Here is a 23,174-nt window from a genome sequence, read left to right on the forward strand (position 1 = left end):
TTTTTTTAAACTTTTTTCGAAAGCCTCAAAAAATTGGCAGAGGTGCTCGATTGAAACTGTGGTTTCAGTGGAACAGACTTTTTGGTGAGAGACTTTGTTTGGTAACAGAAAGGCCACAATTGCCATTTTTTATTTGAGCCAATTGGAGCAAAAAAATTGGTTTAGTTTCTCAGCTCCGATTATAATTGGGTAAAAATTAATTGATTTCATTAATTGCATAGACATTGGGTGAAAATTGCTGCATTTGCGTCAAAACCAACGTGCTGTACTGCGGTTTTTCAAGACGTGCAAAAATGGAAAAACTTGCCTGAATGTAAATGTCTTTTCCTATGAATTGATCAAGATGTAGTAAGAGGTTGTTCGCTTCTTCTTCTATCCCAGTTGAAAAAGCAGATTTACCAACTCCAAGTGCTCTCAGGATTTGCATTGTCAGACGTCTCTTCACTTTGAAGGCTTCTCCCGAAGCAAACACGACACCTCTATCCGCGCCGATATTGTCGAACACACTAAGACAAAATGCGGTCTTTTTAACAATCGGCAAAATAAGTACTATGAGCTTCTCTTTTCGTTCAATTATCAATTTGCATGTTCACAGGTATCATGATTTCTTTTCAATTTGTTCTCCCATTTCTAAAAATTATTATCAAATTTTTCTTTGGTCTCTGTCTATCTGAACTGTTTCAGTTTCAATTGCTCGATTCACTGAAAGGAACAATAAAACTATAGGGATACATACTAAATATGATTTTCCAATAGTAGGGGTGCTGGCTCGTAATGTTTTTTCTCTATCAGTTTTCCATTGCTTTAGAATTATATTTTAAGATTCTTGAGAGTTCGGTAGATGCAAAATTCGGACTTTGAATTAGACTTAAGACAGCAAGAAAATCATGAAAAAAAGTTTTCCCTGAATGTAGTTCTGGATGAGAATCGCTGATCGTGTAGCACTTCCTTCATGAGATCGAATCCCTGAAACCAGATATCCCAGATTCCTTTTCCAACCAGGGACAGAGACATTACCGGTCCGTACTTCTTGTGCAGCTTATCCATTTGCACACTTTTTAGCATCGACACTCAATTCAATTGATCTTGGTAAAGTTACTGGCTAAATTAATTAAAATTGCTTTCAATAATATTTTCAATAATCTTTCAAAACGCAGAAATTCTTTTTCACTTTCTAAACTATTTTTTCTGTTATGGCAAATTTTTCTTCTGGTCTGAAAAATTATTTTAAGGGAAAATAGTTTTCGATTCAGATTTTCAATATATTTAATGATAATTGTTTCAACTTTTTCTTAAACTGATTAAAAATTGCTCGTGAAACCATGAAATCTATTATTAAAACGCGCAATAAAAAACTCTGAATTCAATATAAAAACAGATATCAAGAATTGTATCTTAGTTTCGTATATCAAAAATGGCTCACAAAATGGAAATTAAATGGACTGGGGGAAGACCCATAGGCTTGAATTAGTAGGCAGTGATTGTCAGACAATAAGAGCAAAAGATGTCGTTTGGTGTTAAGTCTGTGGAAAAATTTTATATTTTTATCGATATTAATGAATAGAAGTTTCTGATAGTAAACTTTAAAAGAAAATTGTATAGTAAGTGTACATTGTAGTTAAGAGATATCTCCCTGCAAAAGTAGAGGTAGAACAAAAAAAATGTTTCTGACTGCCAAGCTGGCCTCTCATCATTGCATTTTGTTTCATAACAATTTTGATAGTGATTTCTCCTAGCAAAGAAGCGCTCTGAGGCAAAATTTGCCTCCAGTTTGTAGCTCGTTTTGGCCTCTGTTGTTTTTTTTGCTGATAATAGGTTTTGGAGGAAAAAAAATCTTGGGGCGTGTGCATTACATAACCTAAGAAAATTCTTTTCTTCATTATTAATGATTTAAACTATCAATTGGGGGTAATAGTTTTTCATATATCATCCACGTAGAAATCAGCTGTGACATAACTTCGATAAAGGTTTCAAACTTAATGCTCTGGTTCAAATAAATTTTAAAACGCTGACATCAACAAAAACCAGAAGACCAATGTCAACAGTGTCCACGTTTTTCAAATCAAAACACCAAATTTTGCTACTTTCAACGGAATCCATATCTTCCATAATGGTTTTTATTTGCCTCAGATGTGCAATAGTTTTGGAAAAATTATGCAAATTATTGATAATTTGTTTCTGCTTTTGAAGCTTTGCAAAAGTGTTGATATAGCTGATAATTTGCTCTGCTTTGCCTGTTTTGCTGATAATTTGCTCTGTTTTTTCCTAAGCTGTCACAAAACGTTTTTCTGTTGCTGTCACATTTTATTCTACAAAACATGAAATTTTTGATCTGTATTCAGTAGTTTTTTGTACAATTTTTTCTTTCTTAACCTTTTTGCAGGTCATTTGTTGAATCGAGCAGCAAAAACATTGGTTGAAGAGATGAGTAAATAACAATTTCGTAGAAAAACTTTGTTTATTGAGTTTTATAAAAACCCACTTTGTGTGGGATTGATATGCACTGAAGCCCCTCAGAAAAAAACATAGATTCGCTATTTTTTTAAGAATTGAGATGCCAGAAGTTCTCATCAGCAGCTACGCAATAAAGATTTCCAATCAGAGGCAAGCTTATTGGACCAGGAGGCAGACCAGCTGGCCGGGATTTCCACCATAACCACGTCACAATAAGAACAATTGGTAAAACGAAATACTCCAACATTGTTTATCTCATAATTAACAAGAGTGAACGTTCAAACTGCTCTTTGAAAAGCGCAGCTCCTTTGTTTTTTCGTCACCATACAGGTTCTGCATGGCATACTTTTATAGTATATCATTACGTAGCAAAAGTTAGTTTGCTCAATTAAATTTACTTGAGAAAGTCAGTGCTATTGACAACCATGTTTTAAGGTTAACCCTGGTTGAAATTCCTTTCATTTCATGGATTTCAAGGATCATACATGTTTTCATACTGTTCATACTCAATTTTTTAGTGAGATCTTTCTACGAAATCCAGGAAATCATATATGATCCTTGAACGAAATCAAAGAAAGTTTTATGATGCGTGACCCGTGTGTAAGCATTTGTGACAGTACGCAAATTTAGTTCAAATTTGCTTACGTTTGGAAATGCTCGTCATATTTGTCTGCGCCGTTGTTACACTTCAAATAACCGCTTTAGTGTACATCATTTGAATTAGATCGAACTGAACGGAAAATTACTGCTAACTTATTACAGAAAAGTCTCCTGCAATACTAATTGTGGATTAAGATTTCAATTAGCAGTTTTGCAACCACCCATATCACGGTTCACAAGAACAATTAAGTCCCTGAATTTGGTCTGAATTAATTATCAAATAAGCTCGATCTGTAAGGTTGTAGGCCAATTGATGCTCAAAATCGTCGACAATGGTTACGTTATCCAATAAAATTCCGTCACATTTTTCCACCATAAGGATAACTTTTTCATCGAGGATAACAATGACGTTAGACGGGAATTTTTGAGGAAGTACTCTCACTGTTGTTCCCAAAGGACAAAAAAACTAGCAAATTAGCAAAGAAACTTTTGCAACGCAATGTTTTTGGGGGTGTTTTTGGGAGTGCGTGATTGGGTATTCATAATTTTATCAGAAATATTGTTCTTATATGAAACGATATCTGCAATATAACGACGCCAACGCATATCGAAATTTGAATGGACCTAATTTCGCCGAATATCCGCTTGTGGATTTCACCTTACTAATATTAAGGAAAAAAAATTAATATTCTTTTATAACTGACCTCAAATAAACCCGGGTTGCTCATCATACAAAATTCCTAGTAGTCATACTAGGTCATATATGATTCCTAGTATTCATACAAGGTCATATAAGATTTGTATGATTTCTTAGTAGTCATACAAGGATCATATATGATTTCTTAGAAATCATACAGGGATCATATAAAAAAATTCAAAGCCTAAAAACTGTATATATTTCATTTTCATTTGATGTTGGAAAAATTTCCTGGAAATCATACAAGGTCATATATGACACATAAAACATTGATTGGTTCCACAAATTCCCGTATAACGTAGTCAGAGGACATAATAAATTATTATATCGCATTTGCATTCCACATTTGATTCTTTGTGTGCGCTAAAGGATTAATTTTCCACGTTAAATATAAGTAGTAAATAATAAGAGCGTTAAGAGCGGGGGGGGGGTATTCATGCGATACTAAACATGGGAATATAGGGAGTGATCATGAGTGGGTATTCCTATGATCTAAAATATGTGAGTTCAGTGGGTCATCGTGAGAGGGTAATCCTTGTGATAATTAAACATGGGAATATAGGGGATGACTTTAATTGGGTCTTTTATGATACTTAAACATGGGAATATAGGGGTTTTTTAGGTGGGTATTTTTTTACGATACTTAAAAATGTGAATATAGAGAGTGATCCCAATTTGGCATTCCTGGGATCCTAAACGTGTGCTTATGGAGCCTTATGCTGATTGGGTAATAATACGATAATTAAACATGGGAATATAGGGGGTTTTCAAATGGGTATTTTTTACGATACTTAAACATGGGAATATAGGGGGTTATTTCAAGTAGGTATTTTTACGATGAATAAACATGGGAATAAAGGGGATTATCCTAAGCGGTCATAACAGTATAGGGGTGGAAAGATGGGGGGGGAGTTAAATGGGTCACCGTTGAAAACCTTAACAGTGCGAATAGGATTGGTTGAATTAAAATGCAATTTCTCAATATTTTTGTTTTCTATGTTTCTATTTATTCCCTATACAACAAAAATTGGGTGAATAGGTTTGAAGTGTCATTTCTCAGAGGAGTGCCCAATGGCAACGATTGCAACGGTAGATTTGAAAAGTATTCACGAGTTATACCAGGAAGTGAAAAAAGAATATTCAGGGTATAGTGAAAGGTATCTGTATTTCTTAGCAACTTGTTTTTACTTGGATCCTGATCTTGATTTGGATATTGCATTGAAGTTAAGACCCTATGGTGGGCTCATTGGTATCACAATTCTACACTTGACAAATACTTCAAAGCTTACAAAATTTTAAGGTTGCATGCTATTCTCCATGACGCTTCCGGTTTTGTCTTTGAACACAGCGAAAAAGGACCAGGTTATTCTTACGTATTGCCCTGTCCAGTCACAAATGAGCATCTCGGTCACGTGACAGGCATAGCTTTCTGTCTCTATGTGAAGACATTTAAGAAAAATTTGTTCAGTTTATTGGAATGTTGAAACTGCGACCAGTTGTTCTTGATATTGAAGGCTTTCGACAAAAGAAATCGGGTTTTATAATCAAAGTGCTTTCTGTGTGTTCTCATAATTACAGTGATACAGTTTCTTTCCTACCCCCAAGTTCATTCAATATACTTTCCTCAAGTGAACAAAAGTCTTACCAGTGGGTTTCAAAATTTCTTCATGGTTTGGCTTGGGAGAGCGGAGATTACCCCTATTGCTATTTGCAGCAAATTATTCAAAGCATCAAACTTCGTTTTCCGTTTGCCGAATTTTATGCAAAAGGAACTGAAAAGGCGGACACTTTGAAGAAGTTACTCCAAAGAGACGTTATCAATTTGGAGACGTTGTTATGTCCAAAGGTTGAAAACCTAAAATTATATCGCGACATACCAATTTAAGAATTACATGCGGTAAGTTGTCCCAAACGACAACGAAGTAGACATTGTGCTTCTAAGAAGTCCAAATTGTTTTACCAGTGGCTGACAAATGAGTCGTCGTTTGGAAAAATCAACTCCATCTCTCCTTCAAGTGAATTTGTCTCCAAATTTGACAGTTTACAGTTACATAACGGCTGAAGAACAGCTAACCGTTACATTTGTTAAAGAAGAGAAAGTTGATACCCGTGGTCAAACTGTGCTAAGGAAGCAACAAGTTACCTGTACTGAAACAGAAATAGAGACACTGAAAAAATACCTTTCCCTCTTAGAATATTTCAAATTATACCATGTCTATTCAAGAGAAAGCGCGAAGACTGAAACTAATCCCTTTACCTATGCCCAAGCATGCAGTACCAGTTCAGATATCTCCAACAGATGAACGTCTTCCGGCTGAAATTAAGGAGAGCATCAGAGACAGCAACGTTGAGTCAGTTGTATTCAGAGATAAAACTGACAATGTGAATGCAAACTATACTATTGCTTACAAAAAAACTGATGAAAACTCACAATTTGTTTGTTATGAATTTTTTATTGTCAATTAATTATGCATGAGTCTGATTTTCAATTCATTGTTTAATTTAATAAACTGTTTCAAATGACCCAACCCGAGGACACCATTGACGCTGGAGGAGCTATAACTGACTTAGTTTTTGACGAAAATCACCAAGAAAGGCGATCTTGGCGGTTTTGTAACTCCAGAGTTCCAAGATCTGAGGTGGTTTATTTTACCCAAATTTTCATAATAATTTTTCCTATAGGTGTTTCTTTGGTCAAATTGGTGTTTTTTAAACACGATTGTGAAGAATCAACATTCTGGTTTTCACTCCTTTCTTGCACAGTTGGATACGCTCTACCTAACCCGAAACTATGAATAAAATAATTTCAACTACCGATAGACTTTTTATGGCTGTTTGTGGCCCATCATGTTGTGGAAAAACTGAATTGATTTTCAAAATGTTACTTCAAAACACCTTCTCACCCAAGTTTGAATCAATATTTTATTTCTACCAGCATGACCAACCTAAATTTCAGTTCATTGAGAGAAAAATAAACATTCAGTTTTTGAAGTTTTCCAGTTTTGAGCAAATATCAGAACTAGATGATTGCCTTTTGGTATTTGACGATTCATGTGAAGAAATTTTTAATGATAAAGAATTTTCTAAATTAGCGACAGCTGGACGTCATAAGAAAATCAGTGTGATATACGTGAAACACAACTTGTTTCAACAGAGCAAATGGTCCAGAACTATTGATCTTAATACAACACACATTATTTTATTTAAATCGCCTCGTGATGTTCAACAAATTGGTTTAATTGGTCGACAACTCAACAACACACAATTTTTAAAAGAAAGTTACGAGTTAGCAACAAAGCAACCTTTTGGTCATTTATTAATTGATCTCGACCCAAAAACGTCAGACGCGTTACGTTATTCCTCTAATATTGTGCCTCCAGGCCCCTCAATTTTTTACTTACCTCCAGCAAAAGCTGTTATTACAAACTTAACCGATGAAAGAGAAAGAAATATGTATGCTTCAGCAAATGCTACAAGTATCGGATATCAAGTTAAAAAAGTTAATCAAGTCAGCAACTAAAAAGTTTATTTATTTTCTTTGCGAATGCTTCCTGAACGTGCTTAATGGTAACGTGCCCATCAACAAGAACTTGATAGAAACCGCAGAAAGCTCATTCAGAAAAATTTTATCTAAACAGACAAGTTTGAAGACGAAAAAGGAAATTTTGGCGGGAGAAATAGAACTAGTAAAAACAGTTAGCTTTGCTTGTTATCTGTACCTGAAAAAACCATAATGCATGCAGAAGAATTTGTTCTGATTCCGAAGCGAATGTTCATGTCGAAACAACCATTAAAAAGCGAAATTCTCGACAACCCAGCCTATAGAAACAAAGCAGCTCAGTTAACACTCATGCAAAGAAATATGCCAAGTTCCGAGGACAGCGTGGAAAGAACAGATGGAGTAGTTCAAACAGAGCCAGTGTTAACAGAGCGGGAAAATCAAGTAGACGAGCCCGAAAAAATGGACTCGATTAGTGATGACAGCGAAATTGATCCAGTTGTCACAAAAAAACCAGAAAGTGCCCCCGCAAGTTTTGAATCAATAATGGGGCTAGTGAAATTGAAAGAAAAACACAAAATCCAACGTGCAGAAATTTTGCTTGATCTTATCCTCCAATCGGAAGCAGTTACAATTGGAGAGGAAAGCAAGTTACTATACATCAATCAAGAACCAACAAGTGTACAAGTCTCCAAATTTTTGTATGATTTACAGCAGCCTACTAAAAAAAATGATCAATCAGAATACTCTAAAATTTTAGCTCTTCTCCCGGTTGAGCCTGAACTTGTGGTAAACACTTACGCTAAGCAAATTATACAAGCCTATGAAAGTGAACAAGAATTCTTCCCAACCCAACAAAGTCCACAATCAGGAAGCGGTAACCCAAAACGAGCCACAACAGGAAAAAAGGTCAAAATCAAAAAGACAAACAAAAAAGAGAGTCAACCGAAAAAATGGGATCTTTTCTTCTTCTGAGAGACAAACCCTGGAGCAACTTTATTCAAAAGGCCCTGCTTCTTTTGGTAGCCCAAAGCGACTTCAAACACAAAGCAAAATATCAATGGCTAAAGTGAGGTCATATTTAGAAACAAAACCGTCCTTCACAAAGTACCGCTCAATTCGTTCAAAGTTTCCAAGACTGAAAGTCATTGTAAAGGACATTAATGAAATTTGGTCTCTGGATTTAGCTTATGTTGATAAACTTGCACAGTAAAATCGAGATGTCAAATACCTTTTGGTAGCAGTTGACTGTCTTTCACGATATCTGAGAGTGGAACCAATGAAAACGAAATATGCAACAGAAGCAGCCCAAGCATTCAAAAAAATGATTAAGAACAAACAACCATTAAAAGTATGGGTTGACGATGGTAAAGAAATTCTTGGAGCTTTCAAAAACTTGTGTGAGAAAAGAGGGATTCATTTATATAGCACCTAAAGCGAAAAAAAGTCTGCTTTTGCGGAGAGAAACATTCGCTCGCTGAAAAAAATTATCTACAGATACCTTGAAGAAAAGTGGACTTACTCTTACATTGATAAATTGGATCAGTTTGTGAACACAATTAATTCACGTGTTAACCGGGTCACTAAACTTGCCCCAAATAAGGTTACGAAGAAAGATGTACCGAGGCTGGTCTCACTGAGTGCTCAAACAAGTATCCGACAAAAACCCAAGTTTTATATCGGAGACTTTGTTAGAATTGTCAAAAAGGACGAAGCATTCAGAAAGGGATACAAACAATCATTTACTGACGAGGTATTTGAGATTACAGATATTCCGACGTTGTCACCGCCAACCTACTCTATTATTGACGCAAACAAAGAAAAAATAGAGGGTAAATTCTATCAACCAGAATTGCAACTGGTTCGTGAACGCAGCGAGTAAAATGGCTCGGAATCAATTTGAAGATGAGTTCACAGTACATGTTATATCGTCTGCATCGATGCAAATATTCAAACCAAATACTCTTGCGTCATTTCGAAACTTTTTTAATGATGAAATTCAACTTTCTGGTGACTGGAGGGTAGCGCTAAGTGAAATTATCTTTCCAACGAAAATTGAAAACGTTGTGGAGGGGGAATTCATTGCTTTCAGCTTAAAAGAATATGAAGAAGCTACGAAGAGGGCTGCAGAAGCCAATGTTATCTCACGACCATACAATGGATCAAAATTAGGGTTTGTGCCAGGGACATTTGACAACGTAAATCAGCTTCTAGCATTAATCAAGCGTACAGCCGGACTGCCTCACATTTCCTTCAGAGAAATAAAAAATTCTGGAAAATACGAAATTTTGTTTGGAAAACGTGAAGGGATTACGTTTCTAGGCAAGGAAATTCCAAGTATCCTTGGTTTTGAGGGAGTTCCTGATGGCGATGGTATCCATATTGGCTATAAAATGAACACGACTGCAGATAAATTAATGAAAAGTGACGAAACGAAAGCTTATTATGGAGAGCTACCGGCGGATCTGTTGGCTGGTAAACATTTGATATTTGTATATGCAAACATTATTGAATATCAGTACGTGGGTGATGCTAAAGCGCCTCTTTTACGGGTCATTGATTCAAAACAGCGCCTAAAAAACGGTAGTGTGTGCGAAGTTGCACCAACACATCGAATAGTTTTTTCAAACTTAGATTACAAAAAGCTATTGACAAACACAATTCAGTCCATTTCTATTGAACTGCGAACAGAAACAGATGACTTGGTTCCATTCTCGGGAACAGGAAAAGTTCTCTTGACGTTACAATTCTAAAAGTTTTCAAGTTAAAATGGATTCATACTACGCAAATCAAGCAACTTCTTTGCCGCATTTTTCTGGATACTATCGACAAAGAGGTAGTGGTTTTGGAGCTTTGGCTGCGGGTATTGGCCGTGTTGCTCTACCCTTAGCACGTCAATTCATTTTACCGACTGCCAAATGTATCGGAAGGGAACTGTTGAAACAGAGTGTTCCAGAGCTACTGGACGTAGTAAGCAGTAAAAAATCTCCAAAACAAGCGCTGAAAAACACAATTACTAATACAGTAAAAAAACAGACTGGTGGATCACGGAAAAAAACATTACGACAACTTAGACGAAGAAGTCGCTCAAAGAGCTCATCCAAAAAATCAGCAGCAGTAACCAAACGGAAAAACATCATTTCCACTCGGAGGCCCCTGAAAAGAAGTCGGTCAGATTTTTTCGCCAAAGTTAATGATGATCGCTAATTTGTTGCCAACAGAAGCAACTCACAGTTCTCTGGATTTATTTGAAAAACCAGCGCTCTTAGTAACGTTTGATGGAAGTTTCTGCCAAAAATTGGGACCTGTCTACAGTCCAAATGGACCCATGTTAGAGTTTGAAGTCTCTGGTGATCGAAATAATTTTATAGATTTACAAAATATTTTTCTCGAAATCAAATGTGAAATTGTTCAGTCGTCTGGAGCTGATTTGAAACATGATGCAGGAGCTCCTACTGACAAAGCGAAAACGGATGCTCCATACTTTTGCAACAATGTATTACATTCATTATTTTCTGATTGTACGGTATCTGCTAATGGACTGAAAATATCAAATGCCAACGGGAACTATGCGCATAAAAGTTTTATCGAGACCGAATTTTCACACAACAAAGACGCAAAAAACACATGGCTAGCATGTCAAGGCTACTCATTCGAAGAGAACCCGGCTACGTTAGCGACAACAGAAATTGACAGGAGAAAAGAATTAGTAAAAAAATCAACCGAATGCGCTTTTTATGGAAAAGTTGCCGTTGACTTCTTCACCTGTGATCGACATCTGCTTAGCGGTGTTACGCTTCGCATTGCTTTCAGACGCTCTATTGATGACTTTGTCATCATGTCCGATGACCCTGCAAAACACTACAAAGTAGAAATTTTAGAGGCCAATTTGTATGTCCGCAAGATGACGCTAAATGATGACGTTATGTCAGCCATTGAAAAAAACCTTGTTAAGTAGTCCCGCATCTTATCCCTACTTCGAAACCATAACAAAAACGTTTTTGGCTTCAGCTGGTCTCCATAGCTGGAAGCAAGAGGATATTTTCTCGCGGGAACCAATTCGCAGACTTGCCATTTGTTTAAACACTAACGAAGCTTTCTTAGGCAATAACAGGCTCAACCCGTTTCATTATCAGAAATTTGGTCTCGAACAAATATATATTTATCGCAACGGACTGCCTGTAGCGGATAGTCCAATATCAACAGATGACGATAAACGTCTCTATCTTAACACAATATCCGACTTGGCTTATATTGACAACGGTCATGGAATTAAACTGAGCGAGTATCCCAGCCATTTCCTTATGGTTTTTGACCTTACCAGCACGCAACAGGCTTCCCATGATTTTATTCACCCGGAGCTGACAAACAGTTCAATAACCGTGGAACTGAAGTTCTCAGCGGCTCTTCCAAACAATATTGAAATTTTTATAATTGGCGAAAAAACAAGTACAATTTACGTTGACAGTGCACGACGTGTGTCGAAAAACCATATATTGACAAATTAATGAACGAAGACGAAGTAAATGATTTAATACAGCGCTGCAAGCTACTGAAGCACAAATTTCTGGGTGTCTTTGCAGCAAATAATTTCCCTAAAATTTTGCAACTAAATTCATTTATAATAGTCAATGCATCAACGTCTGACAATGCTGGAACACATTGGCTCCTATTATGCGTCAACAACAACAAGAATTTGATTTTTGCCGATCCTCTGGGGCAACCAATTTTGTTCTATAAGGATGTATATCGAAGACTGGTTTCTACCCATGGAGACGTTCAGCTATGTCAAGTTCTAGAAAACCAGCCCATACAAAGTCGAGACTCAAAACTATGTGGACTTTTTTGTATTTATATTGCTCATCTTATTTTCAGTTTTCAGCCCATTGTTAAATGTAGTGATAATGATTTGATACGGTTTGCTCTTCATATGATGATGACCTAACACTACTAATATTTGAATGAAATTCAATTTTTTCAAAATTTAATTTTTTCTTCATACACAAAACGAATGAACAACACATCAGTATCAATATTCAAATTTCCATACCCGCTCACAAAAATATCCATAATCTGACAAAAAGCACCAGAGTGAGGACCAGTTAAAATTGATTCAAATCTACGCAAAGTTTCACTACTGAAATTGTCTGTTTGAGTTTGCTTGCCCGGCAAAATCATGTTGTGCACTGACTTTTGCGCCACAGTTGTTGTTTTCACTGACTTCACAATATTTCCATTATTTTAGTTTGAGTTTCCAGCAGTTTTCGTTTGTAGCTGTTGTGATGAAGTAACAATGGCTGGTAAACGCTTCCGCACTGTTGCTGCAGACTCAGGTTTTTCTTCGTTCTTAATGTTGAAATCAACCGCTAACTTCAATTTAAAAAAGACATCGCCTTTTGTCTCCAAATCCACTGCTGATGAAAACAAGTATCGAAAAGTTGTGAAAAAACAAGATACGGGGAAAGCTTTGTTTCGCTTGAAAATGTCATCGTAAGTTGTTGCTGCCTCTGTTGTATCTATCAGAACATGAAAATGGTTAGTAGATTTTGTTGTTGTAGTTGTCAATTGACAAAATTCTGAAGCGAAATGGGAACACACTGCAAAACTTTTCACGCTTGACAAGTTATTTTTTTCATTAGTGACTAAAAATTTAAACTGTTTCTGAAACTGTTTGAAGTAACTAGGAGAACGCTCAAACATTGCCTCAACCATGACTTTTATGTTGTGCTAAATTTCGATTTCTTAGCAGGAGAAGGTCCGTCAGTCTTCGATTTTGATTCAGCTTCTTGTGAACTGATTGGAAAAGTTTCCCTAATTTTTGGCGCTTTTTTAACAAGTTTATCAAATTCTTCTGTAGTCAGTGACAGCCGTTGTTGAAATTCGTAATCGTCGTTGTCGTCAACTTTCTTGAATAGTTTCAGAAACACATACGTTCCAGTCTTCTCATACGTTTTGAGGGTGGCCCTGATTAGACGTTTTTCCGTCTTTGAAATATCATAATAACTATCCCCAAACTCAGAATCTTTTGTGGCAGAAAACGGCATATTTCAACTTAGTCACTGATTATACTGATAACAGGTTTTTGTGAAATGTAAAATGAAACAACCACCTCGAAGAAACACTCAGCCTCAAGTGGCGCGGCAAGCTTGGATTAAACAAATGTCGTCTTTGTTTTTAATTGCAAACAGGTTTACATGTGTGAAAATACAGACTCAAGTACGCCGGCGGCGTACTTGAGTCTGTTAATTCTTTTCAACTTGTAAACTTTCTGTAAAGCACATGTCTGTTCAATTATTAACACGTGCGTAGACCATGGATTTTTATTGCATAAGAAAGTTCAAATTGATAAGAAGACATAAAACACGTATCAGAAAAAAATTTGGGGCATGAGAAAACGTGTAAAAAAACTACTATGAAGCCCTTGTCTGTTTTGCACGTGCAGTGAACATATTTGGTTCATGAAACTTTATTACACTTAAGGTCAGAGATCAAATTGATAAGATATCTTAAAGTATACATTCACGTACTAGGAAGACTGGGCAATAAAATGAAAATTCAAAACATATGTAGAAAGTACTGTGCATAAAACAACATAAACCTAAAAATGGGACATATAAATATATGTCGTTAAACATTGGTCTGGTGTGTGCACTGATAACAGCTATCTTCAATAAATATGTGTTCTTGTGGGTAATATGCAAGTGATCAAAATCGTAGATAATTGATTGAAAACAAATGTGACCTAAGGGAGTGCTTGAACCATAAAACCAAATTAGTTATAACACTTCAGACCATTTTCTTCACAAGTTAAAGTTACTCTCTCTCTCTCAATCTTTCTTTATCTGATTTCTGTTGCTTGCTTAAACAATTTTTTCAAATTTCGAAAATTTCAGAATGTCTTTTTACTTGCTCTCTGATTCTGACGAGTCCTGGCAAAGGACTTTAGTATATCAGACCATGTATGAAAATTATGTTGTTTTTATTCAACAGTACAAAGACTTATCTATGAAAAATTGGATTACATCTGACCGCTTCATTATACCAAAATCAATTATCGATTTTGCTGCCACTTTGCCGGGAAAAAACTTACCTACTCATGGAAGTGTTATAACGTCTGGTGGTCTAGTGCCACCACAAAAACTGCAGTCGTGTGAACCGCAAGACATTGCAACCTTGCCCGATGAGACAAAGCAACTTCTCTTCAAGTACGATTGCGATTGTGTGCCACTATTCGAAAACCAACTTGGAGCTCAAGATGCTCGTGACAATTTAGCCAGTCTTTGGGGAATTCAATTGTCGCCCACATCCCCAGAAAGTTCTTCAGGACAAAGCTTACCAACAACTCCGCTGAGTGACCCTAGCGCTACAACAACGCCTCATAGCACAAGCCCGTCATTTTTTGAAGCACTCAGTATAGATCAAGTTCCTTGGATATTTGGAATTGGACAGACAAGCCAGGAAACACCCGATACTACAATGCTTTCAGAGGCAAACTTTGAATCGCCAAAAACACCAGTTCAAGAGAGCGACGGAGAAGACAAGACTATCACACCAAACAATTCGGAAACGCCTAAATTATGCAGAGCACCTAAAAAAAGAAAGTCGGACTCTTCTCTCTCGGTGCTTTTTGAAGACTAAATTTTTTATCAGCATCACTTTCTCTGCTTAAATTTAGAGCTTCCCATAATTTATATCTTTTGTGTGTTTATATGTAAGCGTTTATTTGATGTTTATACATGAAAATTTTGCGAGGAGTTCAGTTTTTTTCAAATTGAACATGTTTGAACTTGTTCTTTGTCTTTTAAATTAACCCATAAGCAAAGAACCTAGAAGAGTTTTAGCCAATGGAAATCACGCTTAAAACTTTAGTATCAACTTTTGTTTAACTATAATCCTTCATGGAGTGCTTTGAATTGGATTTTACAAAAGTTTTCAACGTACAAACAGTAAAAATTAGTTGTTTCAGCATATTAAAAAAAACAAGAAAAACAAAATCTTAACCAGTTTTTCTCTGGTTACACTATACATTGCATATAGTTCTTTGTTTGCAGTGTTGAATAGCAGCTAATTTTTTCAACTTATCCCTAATAAGAACTATTGTAAAACTCATTAAAAAAGAAAAAAGTTATCAAAAAACAAAATTTCTTGGAATGAAAAACCAACAATTCATCATAAGATTCCTAAAAATTTTTTTTGGATGCAAACAATAGGTGTCTTGATGTAAAAGGTAACAAGGCTACTCAATCGTTTTGAAAAAAAAACTGACAGAAATGCACTAAAAATAACTTAAAAGAGCCGAAAAAAATGCAAAATTCAGGCTAAAACTTTGAAGTTGTACTAATTAAACATCCAATGACAAGGTTAAACTATTGAAAACACGGTAAAAGAAGGGTTTGGTATAATCAACTAATAGCCAACCGGCTGTTCCGATGCTAAAAAAGAATATGTTTGAGAAAAAAATTTTGAGAAAAACATTAAAAAACGCTACTTTTTGCTGTTTTTTAACATATTAACAGTGACTTTTGACCCCAGAAAAGTGGGCTCCAAAAAATAGTTGGGATGAAAATGAGTGTTTCATTGGCATCCGCAGACAATGAGCTACAAAAACTCTCATCACACTCGTCAAATTTAGACAATTAATTAATGAGTTAATTAGCCCTTAATTAAGAGCTAATTAGCGCTTAATTAGCCAAATTACTAATTAACTAAAAAAAAATTGAAAATTTTTTTGCAGATTTGTAATGCTATGCTTGACAAGTTTGCTCATAAGCATCGAGGTCGAGAAACTGCTCCTTCACCGATTTCCAAAACGTCTGGCCATTCATGTCCCATTAACATCTGGCATTAATTAGAACACCAACTACCTGATAAAAAGGAGTTAGAACCCCGTTTTTTTGCATTTTTGCACTCCCCGGCGGCATTATGTGAAGTTCTATTCTGAGACCTGTCATCGAAAAATGCTTTTAAAGCAAAAACATGTGTAACTGTCATGTAATTGTCATGTTTTGACAATTTACGACTTGATTGACAGAAAAAACTAACTTTTTTTCTGATGATGCTGGAGCAGTTTTTTCAACGGGGTCCTATGTTTCATGACGCCACAAGCATTTTTCATTCCCACAACCGTTGCGTAGCGTTGCTATAACATCGACTTTCAAACAGTAGTCAAACAACGCCCTCATGTGGATTTTTTTTCAAAAAGAACATGTTTAATTGCAAACCAATTACACTTTTTGCATTAAAAAAGTCATCGCATTCTGTCTATCGGTTGCCCGATCACCTATTCTCACGGTATCTAGAGAAATAAATTGAAAAAATTTAGCTTTAAAATATAAAATTTTACAAAAATTCGAAATAAAATAAGCCCGCCAAAACCGACCAATCAGGTTGCAGCATTTTAAAATTTCAAAATTGGCGCGCAAAATTTTCCATGGTCTACGTTTCGGTGAAACACGAGAAACCATTTTCTGTTCTTTCGTCTCTCAAATTGGATTGTTATTTCTCAAGCTAAAGCTTTTGTTGCTACCCAAATTACAAAACTCAAAAATGGTGTACCTTTGCCGTTATTGCAATTCTTCATTCAGTACAGCTAGCAATCGGACTAGACATGAGCATCATTTCCACCCGGATGAATTTGGTTTACCTACTTACCAATGTTCATTATGCGAATTTACTTCGCGAAAAATCTCGAATCTCGAGCAACACATGAGGACCGAGCACTCGCGATTCACCAACTGTTGCCGCAGTTGTCATCTTGGGTTTAATGACTCTCACTTGTATGCTCAGCATATGAACTCTGTGCACTCTCTACCCGTATTTGGCGAGGAGTTTGAACCAAGAGATACGCCGACGGAAAGTGCGTTCAACGGTCTCTTGCGAACGTTTGAGACAACTGACGTAGATGAAGCACGTGACCTCGAAACCTTCATGTGTGCGCAAAAACCCAGAATCGACAGCCTCATAAGTGAGCAGTTATGCCATGGGCCACAGAAGGTTCAGTTGTGTGCAAAACTACAGCTGATAAAGTACCATAATGACCAGTCCGATAATGCGGAAGATGAGCGTATCGAAATATACGCCAACTCACTTATGACTCCAGTCTACGTCAACGGTCTCACGAATGCAGCCTACTGGGGAATGGTCGAAAAAATGATGAGCGTTTTAACGACATTTGCATCGATGGGAAGTGGATGGGTACTCGAAAAAGTGCTGAAAGTTGATGTGAAATTCGCACGTTTCAGACCAATTCGCGGCTCGTCCTATATCGCTTTGCCAACTAAAATTGCCAATTGTCGCGGTCTGCTCAACATTAGAAATCACGAAGACCAGCAGTGCTTCAGATATTGCTATGTAGCAGCATATCATCTGAATCATGGAATAAGTCTGGACAGAGTTGATCAGAACTACCAAACTGCCAAAACATCCCCAACCACTTACAATCAACCGGGAATTCATCAACCATTAGGTGAATTCGATATGCCTATGGGCTTTGAGGATATTCCTGAATTCGAAAAACTGAATGATGTTCAAGTTAATGTGTTTGGCTACGAAAACGGGCAACTTTTTCCTCTAAAAATTTCGTCATACGAATCCGAATTTGTAATGGATCTACTTTTGTTGTATGATCACGATCATCACCACTATGTACTGATTACTCACCTTGTAAAAGTCGTTTGCTACGTACGACGTATTGACTTTCGTTATTGTTATCGGATCTGTCGAAATTGCTTTTGGATATGTCGAGACGGCCTCGAAAGTTACAATGTGTACATGACTAACTGTGGCAACAACGCTCCCGCAGTTATTCACATGCCTTCAGGCGATCAAAACTCGTACAAATTTACAAACCTCTCTGCAACATGGTTCGTACCTTTAGTAATATATTTCGACTTTGAGTCCTTTCTTACACCCGTGTCAGGATGCAAAGGACCTAGTAGCAGAGCATTTACACAAGTAAAGGAGATCCATGAACCGTGTGGGTTTGCGTTAACAGTAATTGATCACCACTCAAGCAAACCAATTTATTACCAAGTTGACAGTTCTGAGGACTGTATGGGTAATTTTGTGAAAGTGCTACACAAGCTTGCAAGAGATATCCACAAGCAAAAGAGAAAATATCCGTTTTTCAAAGGCGACAGGCGAAGTTTGGACAAATCTCAAGCTACACAATGCTGGATTTGTGAGAAACCGTTTTCAGAAGTCGAAGACCCAGAAAACTCGATTGACTTAGACCATTGTCACTATAGTGGCAAATTTCTTGGGTGGGCGCATGAAAAGTGCAACCGAGCAAAGAGAAACATCAATTTCATTCCTGTCGTAGGTCATTTGCCTAGCCCTGAACAACTGTGAACCAACAACGACCATCAGCGTCATACCAGCCACGGACGAAAAATACATATCTATGACCTTTGGTGTGCTCATTGACACATTTGTTAACGAAAAAGGGACAACGGTGAAGGTGTATGAATATCTATGGTTCATCGACTCCTTCAAAATGATGAATAGCTCACTTGAAAAACTCGTGGAAATACTCCCGGCGAATCAATTTGAAATAATGAAGTCAATGTTTCCGACGGTCTCGGGTGAGAATATTCAGCTGCTAAAACAGAAAGGCTACTATCCCTATTCGTATATGAGTAGTCGTGCCAAGTTCTCTGACACACAACTACCACCAATGGAAAAGTGGCGAAACACATTAGACGGTGGCAATGTGAATATTACAGAAAGTAATTTAGCTCATGCAGGCAGGATGTGGGAAATTCTTAGCTGTGGAACACTTCAAGATTACCACGACGCTTACTTAAAATTAGACTGTGCACTATTGGCCTGTGTCTGTGAATTTTACAGAGAATTGAGTTTTACTACCTATAAGTTGGACTGCATGCTCTTTTTTACTTTACCCAATATGGCCAAAGAGGCTTCATTGAGGATCTGCAAAGCAAATGTCGAGTTATTGACAGAGAGAGAGAACATCTAGATATGATCGAGCCTGCAATCCGCGGTGGCGTCACCTCTGTCTACGAAAACCGGCGCTTCATTGCTAATAACCAATACATTCCAAACTACAATAGCACAGAAGATCATCAATTCGGTTTCTGTGTTGATGCGAACAATTTATACGGAGGAGTGATGCAACTTGAAAAACTCCCCCTCTCAGAGTTCGCATTCAACACAGAAGTTACAATTCAAGAGGTCCTAGACACACCCGACAACGCCAGCGTGGGATATTTTGTGGAGGTCGATCTTTCATACCCGCCAGGATTGCATGACGATCACCGAGATTTTCCCCTGGCCCCTGCCAAGGACATTGTTGAAGAGGAGTGGTTGGGAGAATACCAACTTAATTTGAAAGAGCAACACAACCTGCCCACATCAAAAGTGAAGAAATTATTACAAACGTTTTTTGAGAAGGAGAGATATGTGGTTCACTACAAATTGCTCAAACTTTATATTGATCTTGGACTTGTGATCAAAAAAGTGCGTAGAGTACTGCAGTTCCGCCAAGAAAGCTGGCTATCACCATATATTACGTTAAACAGTGAAAAACGACAAGTCGCATCTAATAAGTTCGAGGAGAACTTTTACAAGTTAATGAACAACGCTGTATACGGCAAGAACTGCGAATCTAAGCGACGCCGCAGTAAAATTACAATCACGCGTAACGCTGAACAAGTGCTGAACGTAGTGTCTAAGTTCGAGTTTGACCGCTACATGATATTCGGTGAAAACATGGCTGCTTTGACGACACGCCCAAAATCTATCTTTTGGAACACTCCGACTATTGTGGGAGCCACCATCTTAGATTTAGCCAAATATCACATGTATTATTTCCACTATCGGGTCATGCGTCCAAACTTCAACTGTCGCCTGTTATATAGTGATACGGACAGCCTCTTATATTCTGTTCAAAGTTCAGACTTTTACAAGCAATTATCAGAAAAGCCGCAGTCAGTTCTGAGCCATTTCGATTTTTCAAACTACCCGTCTGATCATTTCTTGTTTAATGCCAGTAACAAAAAAGTAGTCCTTAAATTTAAGGATGAATTCGCCGGCGACTACATTACCGAATTCATCTGCCTAAAGCCAAAGCTATACTCCATTCTGTCAACAAGTAAGTTTATTCTCTTTGAAATCAATAATATTAGTCTTACTATAAATGTATATAGTTGGTTAGTAAACATCTGGAACTTGTTAGTTTGTATTGTTATTATATAGGGGGTTAGTAAATAAAATAGCGCTTATTTTTTCTCATTTTCTTTTTATCTTTTCAGGTTGTAGAAAACTCTCAGCAAAAGGAGTGACGAAGGCTGCGCAACAACATCTGCGGCACGCAGACTTTGTGAATACCCTGCTGTCAGGCAACAGTGTACGTGCAGAGAACACCCGGATTGTTTCTGACCACCACTCGTTGCGCACAGTAACTACAAACAAAATCTGCATGTCAGCGTTTGATAATAAACGCTACATACTACCCGATGGCATAAAAACCCTCCCTTTTGGCCACTATGAACTGGGCGATTATGCTATAGATGAAATCAATTGGAGCGACAACGATGTGGAGTGGGATTATGAAAATTCTGGCGATTTTAGTGACTTACAGCTTAGTTCAAATCCTGACTGGGATAACAGTTTCGTTGTGCCACAATCGTCTCCAGAAACCAACACCCAAAGCTCCAACACATGGCAGCCACCCGACCCTGGTTTTCTAGCTGCTGAATTGATAAACGATTCGGATATTGAGAGCAATGATATAGTCGATTTTGATGCAAGTTCAGATGAAAACTCCAGTCCCGATAACCCGTTTATTAATTTTGAAGCAGAGGAAGCCAGTGAAAGTGAGCCAGAAGAACCAGTGTTTAAAACTGCAAGGCGCTATTAGTCTGTGTAATTAAATTTAATAGCGCAGAAAAGCGCACACAAAACTGTACAAGTCTTGATTTTGCATGGAGTTAGGTATTTGGTTTTAATTTAAATTGATTGAGTGTTTTGAAAGCGTTAAGACTACTGAGAAAGCGGCGAGAAAGAAAGATTGGAATAAAGCGGAAAGGAAAGGTTTTACATGTACAAACCATTCAATCCCTCCTAACCTAATTCCCACTCATGATCACTCCCTATATTCCCATGTTTAGTATCGCATGAATACCCCCCCCCCCGCTCTTAACGCTCTTATTATTTACTACTAATATATCCAGAAAACGAATTTGAGGTTATCTGAAAAATTTTTTCCAAATATTTTTTTTATAAACGAACATTTAAAGGTATAAGCTGGCTTCAGAGAATATCCGAACTTTATTTATGTATTTGGACTTAGTCTTTAATTTAGTGCCCAACTTTGCAAATGATATGTACGTTTGGGTGTTTTGGCGGATCACAAAGTGATGCCGGGGAATCACATAAGTGAGTCCTTGCCGAATGAAATTTTTAAAAGACATAAATGGTTAAAAATTTATGAAAAATAGATGTATGATTCTTGGTATTCATACTAGGATCATATATGATTTCTTTGTAGTCATACAAGGTTCATATATGATTTCTTAGTAGTCATACAAGGATCGTACTAGGAAATACGTTATGATTTGTATGATATCATATATGATCCTTGTATGACTACTAAGAAGTGGTGACCCGGGAATTTGGTCGTTTAAATACAAATGTTGATAAACTTTATACACGATAGTAATGTGAATTATAGTATTCAATTTTTTTCAGAGGACTCCGGCCATATTTCAACGTTTTAAATCTTGCGAAAAATGTTCAAAAATTGGTAAAATTCCATAGTTTTGACCTTTTTACAGGTATTAACATGGGAAAAACGAATTACTATCATGATTTTCGCATACCTCTACCAGTTTTGTGAATTTATTTTGCTTTTGACCCCCCTCCATCCACCCCCCCCCCCCCCGCCGCCTACTAAGTTGCAGGCTAATAAACATTGATTGAAGATTAAACGCTAATTGAAGATTCAGTTTCTCCAGCCAAAATTTTCACGCATGTGATCAACTTAAAATTCGAGCTGATCGCAATGTATAAACAGTTTGAACGTTCAAACGGGGTCGAATACGATTTATTATAATAATTGTTAAACAATCTGTTTAATTAAATATACCAATTTTGTGTTGATCAAGCAGTCCAAATATCAATATTCGATCAAGTTAGAATCTGAGTATTCGTTGCTTATGAAACGCACGCACCTGAAAAGCGTGTTCGATAAAGAGAACTTAACTTTACGTAATCTAATTTGATTTATAAATTTCGAACACGATGTTTTTTGCTTGTATTCACAATTTAAATTATGTCTTTACTTCGAAAAACTGTTTTTTTTTCGAAAAGGCTTATGATATGCCTTTACTGCAAATGACAACAAAAGCCGCTTAAATAAATGAATAAATCAAAGTAAATTTTATTAACTCATCGGAGTTTGATTTTTTTTACATTCGTCAAAAACTTGATCGTGGTCGGGATCTTCTGCTAAAAATTACAATTTTGAGAGCTGAAGAAAAAATTTCAAAGTTTAGGGGCTAGCCGCTCCAAAATGCAGGGATACAACAATGAAGAAACAACTAGTTTTGCAGAAAGAATAACAAACAAAATATGGCAACAGTTTTCTATTTTTCTAGAAAAAAAACATACAGAAATGCGCGCAGATTGATCAACCAATTACCAACCAATTCAAAAATATTAGAAATAGAGATCGAAACTCAAACTTAAAGAGATTATAAAATTTGACTTACAAGGATAGCGTCAGACGCTGTTGATTCAAAGTATCAAGTAATCGAAACGAAACAAGTTAAGTATAGCTAAAAGCTTCAACATATGCCTCAAATACTCTGCATAAGATAAATGAAAATAGCCATAGATTATCTAATGTTGAGTTTTCTCATCGCCATTTCTAGTTCTTATATGGTCAAGATACCTCCAGGAAAG

General features: G+C 36.8%; 2 protein-coding genes across 3 annotated transcripts in view; one reads left to right on the forward strand and one right to left on the reverse strand.

The window, feature by feature from the left end:
- The window catches only part of LOC142353954 (cytochrome P450 2C23-like), a 38,560-nt gene extending 15,883 nt beyond the window's left edge, over nt 1-22,677 (reverse strand). Inside the window, exons 1-4 of the mRNA XM_075406187.1 lie at nt 22,300-22,677; nt 2,559-2,708; nt 905-1,054; nt 308-506 (exon numbers count right to left, since the gene is read on the reverse strand). Coding sequence (XP_075262302.1) covers nt 308-506; nt 905-1,054; nt 2,559-2,701 — 492 coding nt within the window. The 5' untranslated portion in view covers nt 2,702-2,708; nt 22,300-22,677. The remainder of the gene's footprint in view (nt 1-307; nt 507-904; nt 1,055-2,558; nt 2,709-22,299) is intronic.
- LOC142354759 (large ribosomal subunit protein mL49-like) overlaps nt 1-23,174 on the forward strand; it is a 423,982-nt gene that overhangs the window by 105,922 nt on the left and 294,886 nt on the right. The window lies entirely within an intron of this gene.

This window comes from Convolutriloba macropyga, chromosome 15 (assembly GCF_964194025.1).
Source record: "Convolutriloba macropyga chromosome 15, txConMacr16.3, whole genome shotgun sequence".
In the NCBI taxonomy this organism is placed as follows: Eukaryota; Metazoa; Xenacoelomorpha; order Acoela; family Convolutidae; genus Convolutriloba; species Convolutriloba macropyga.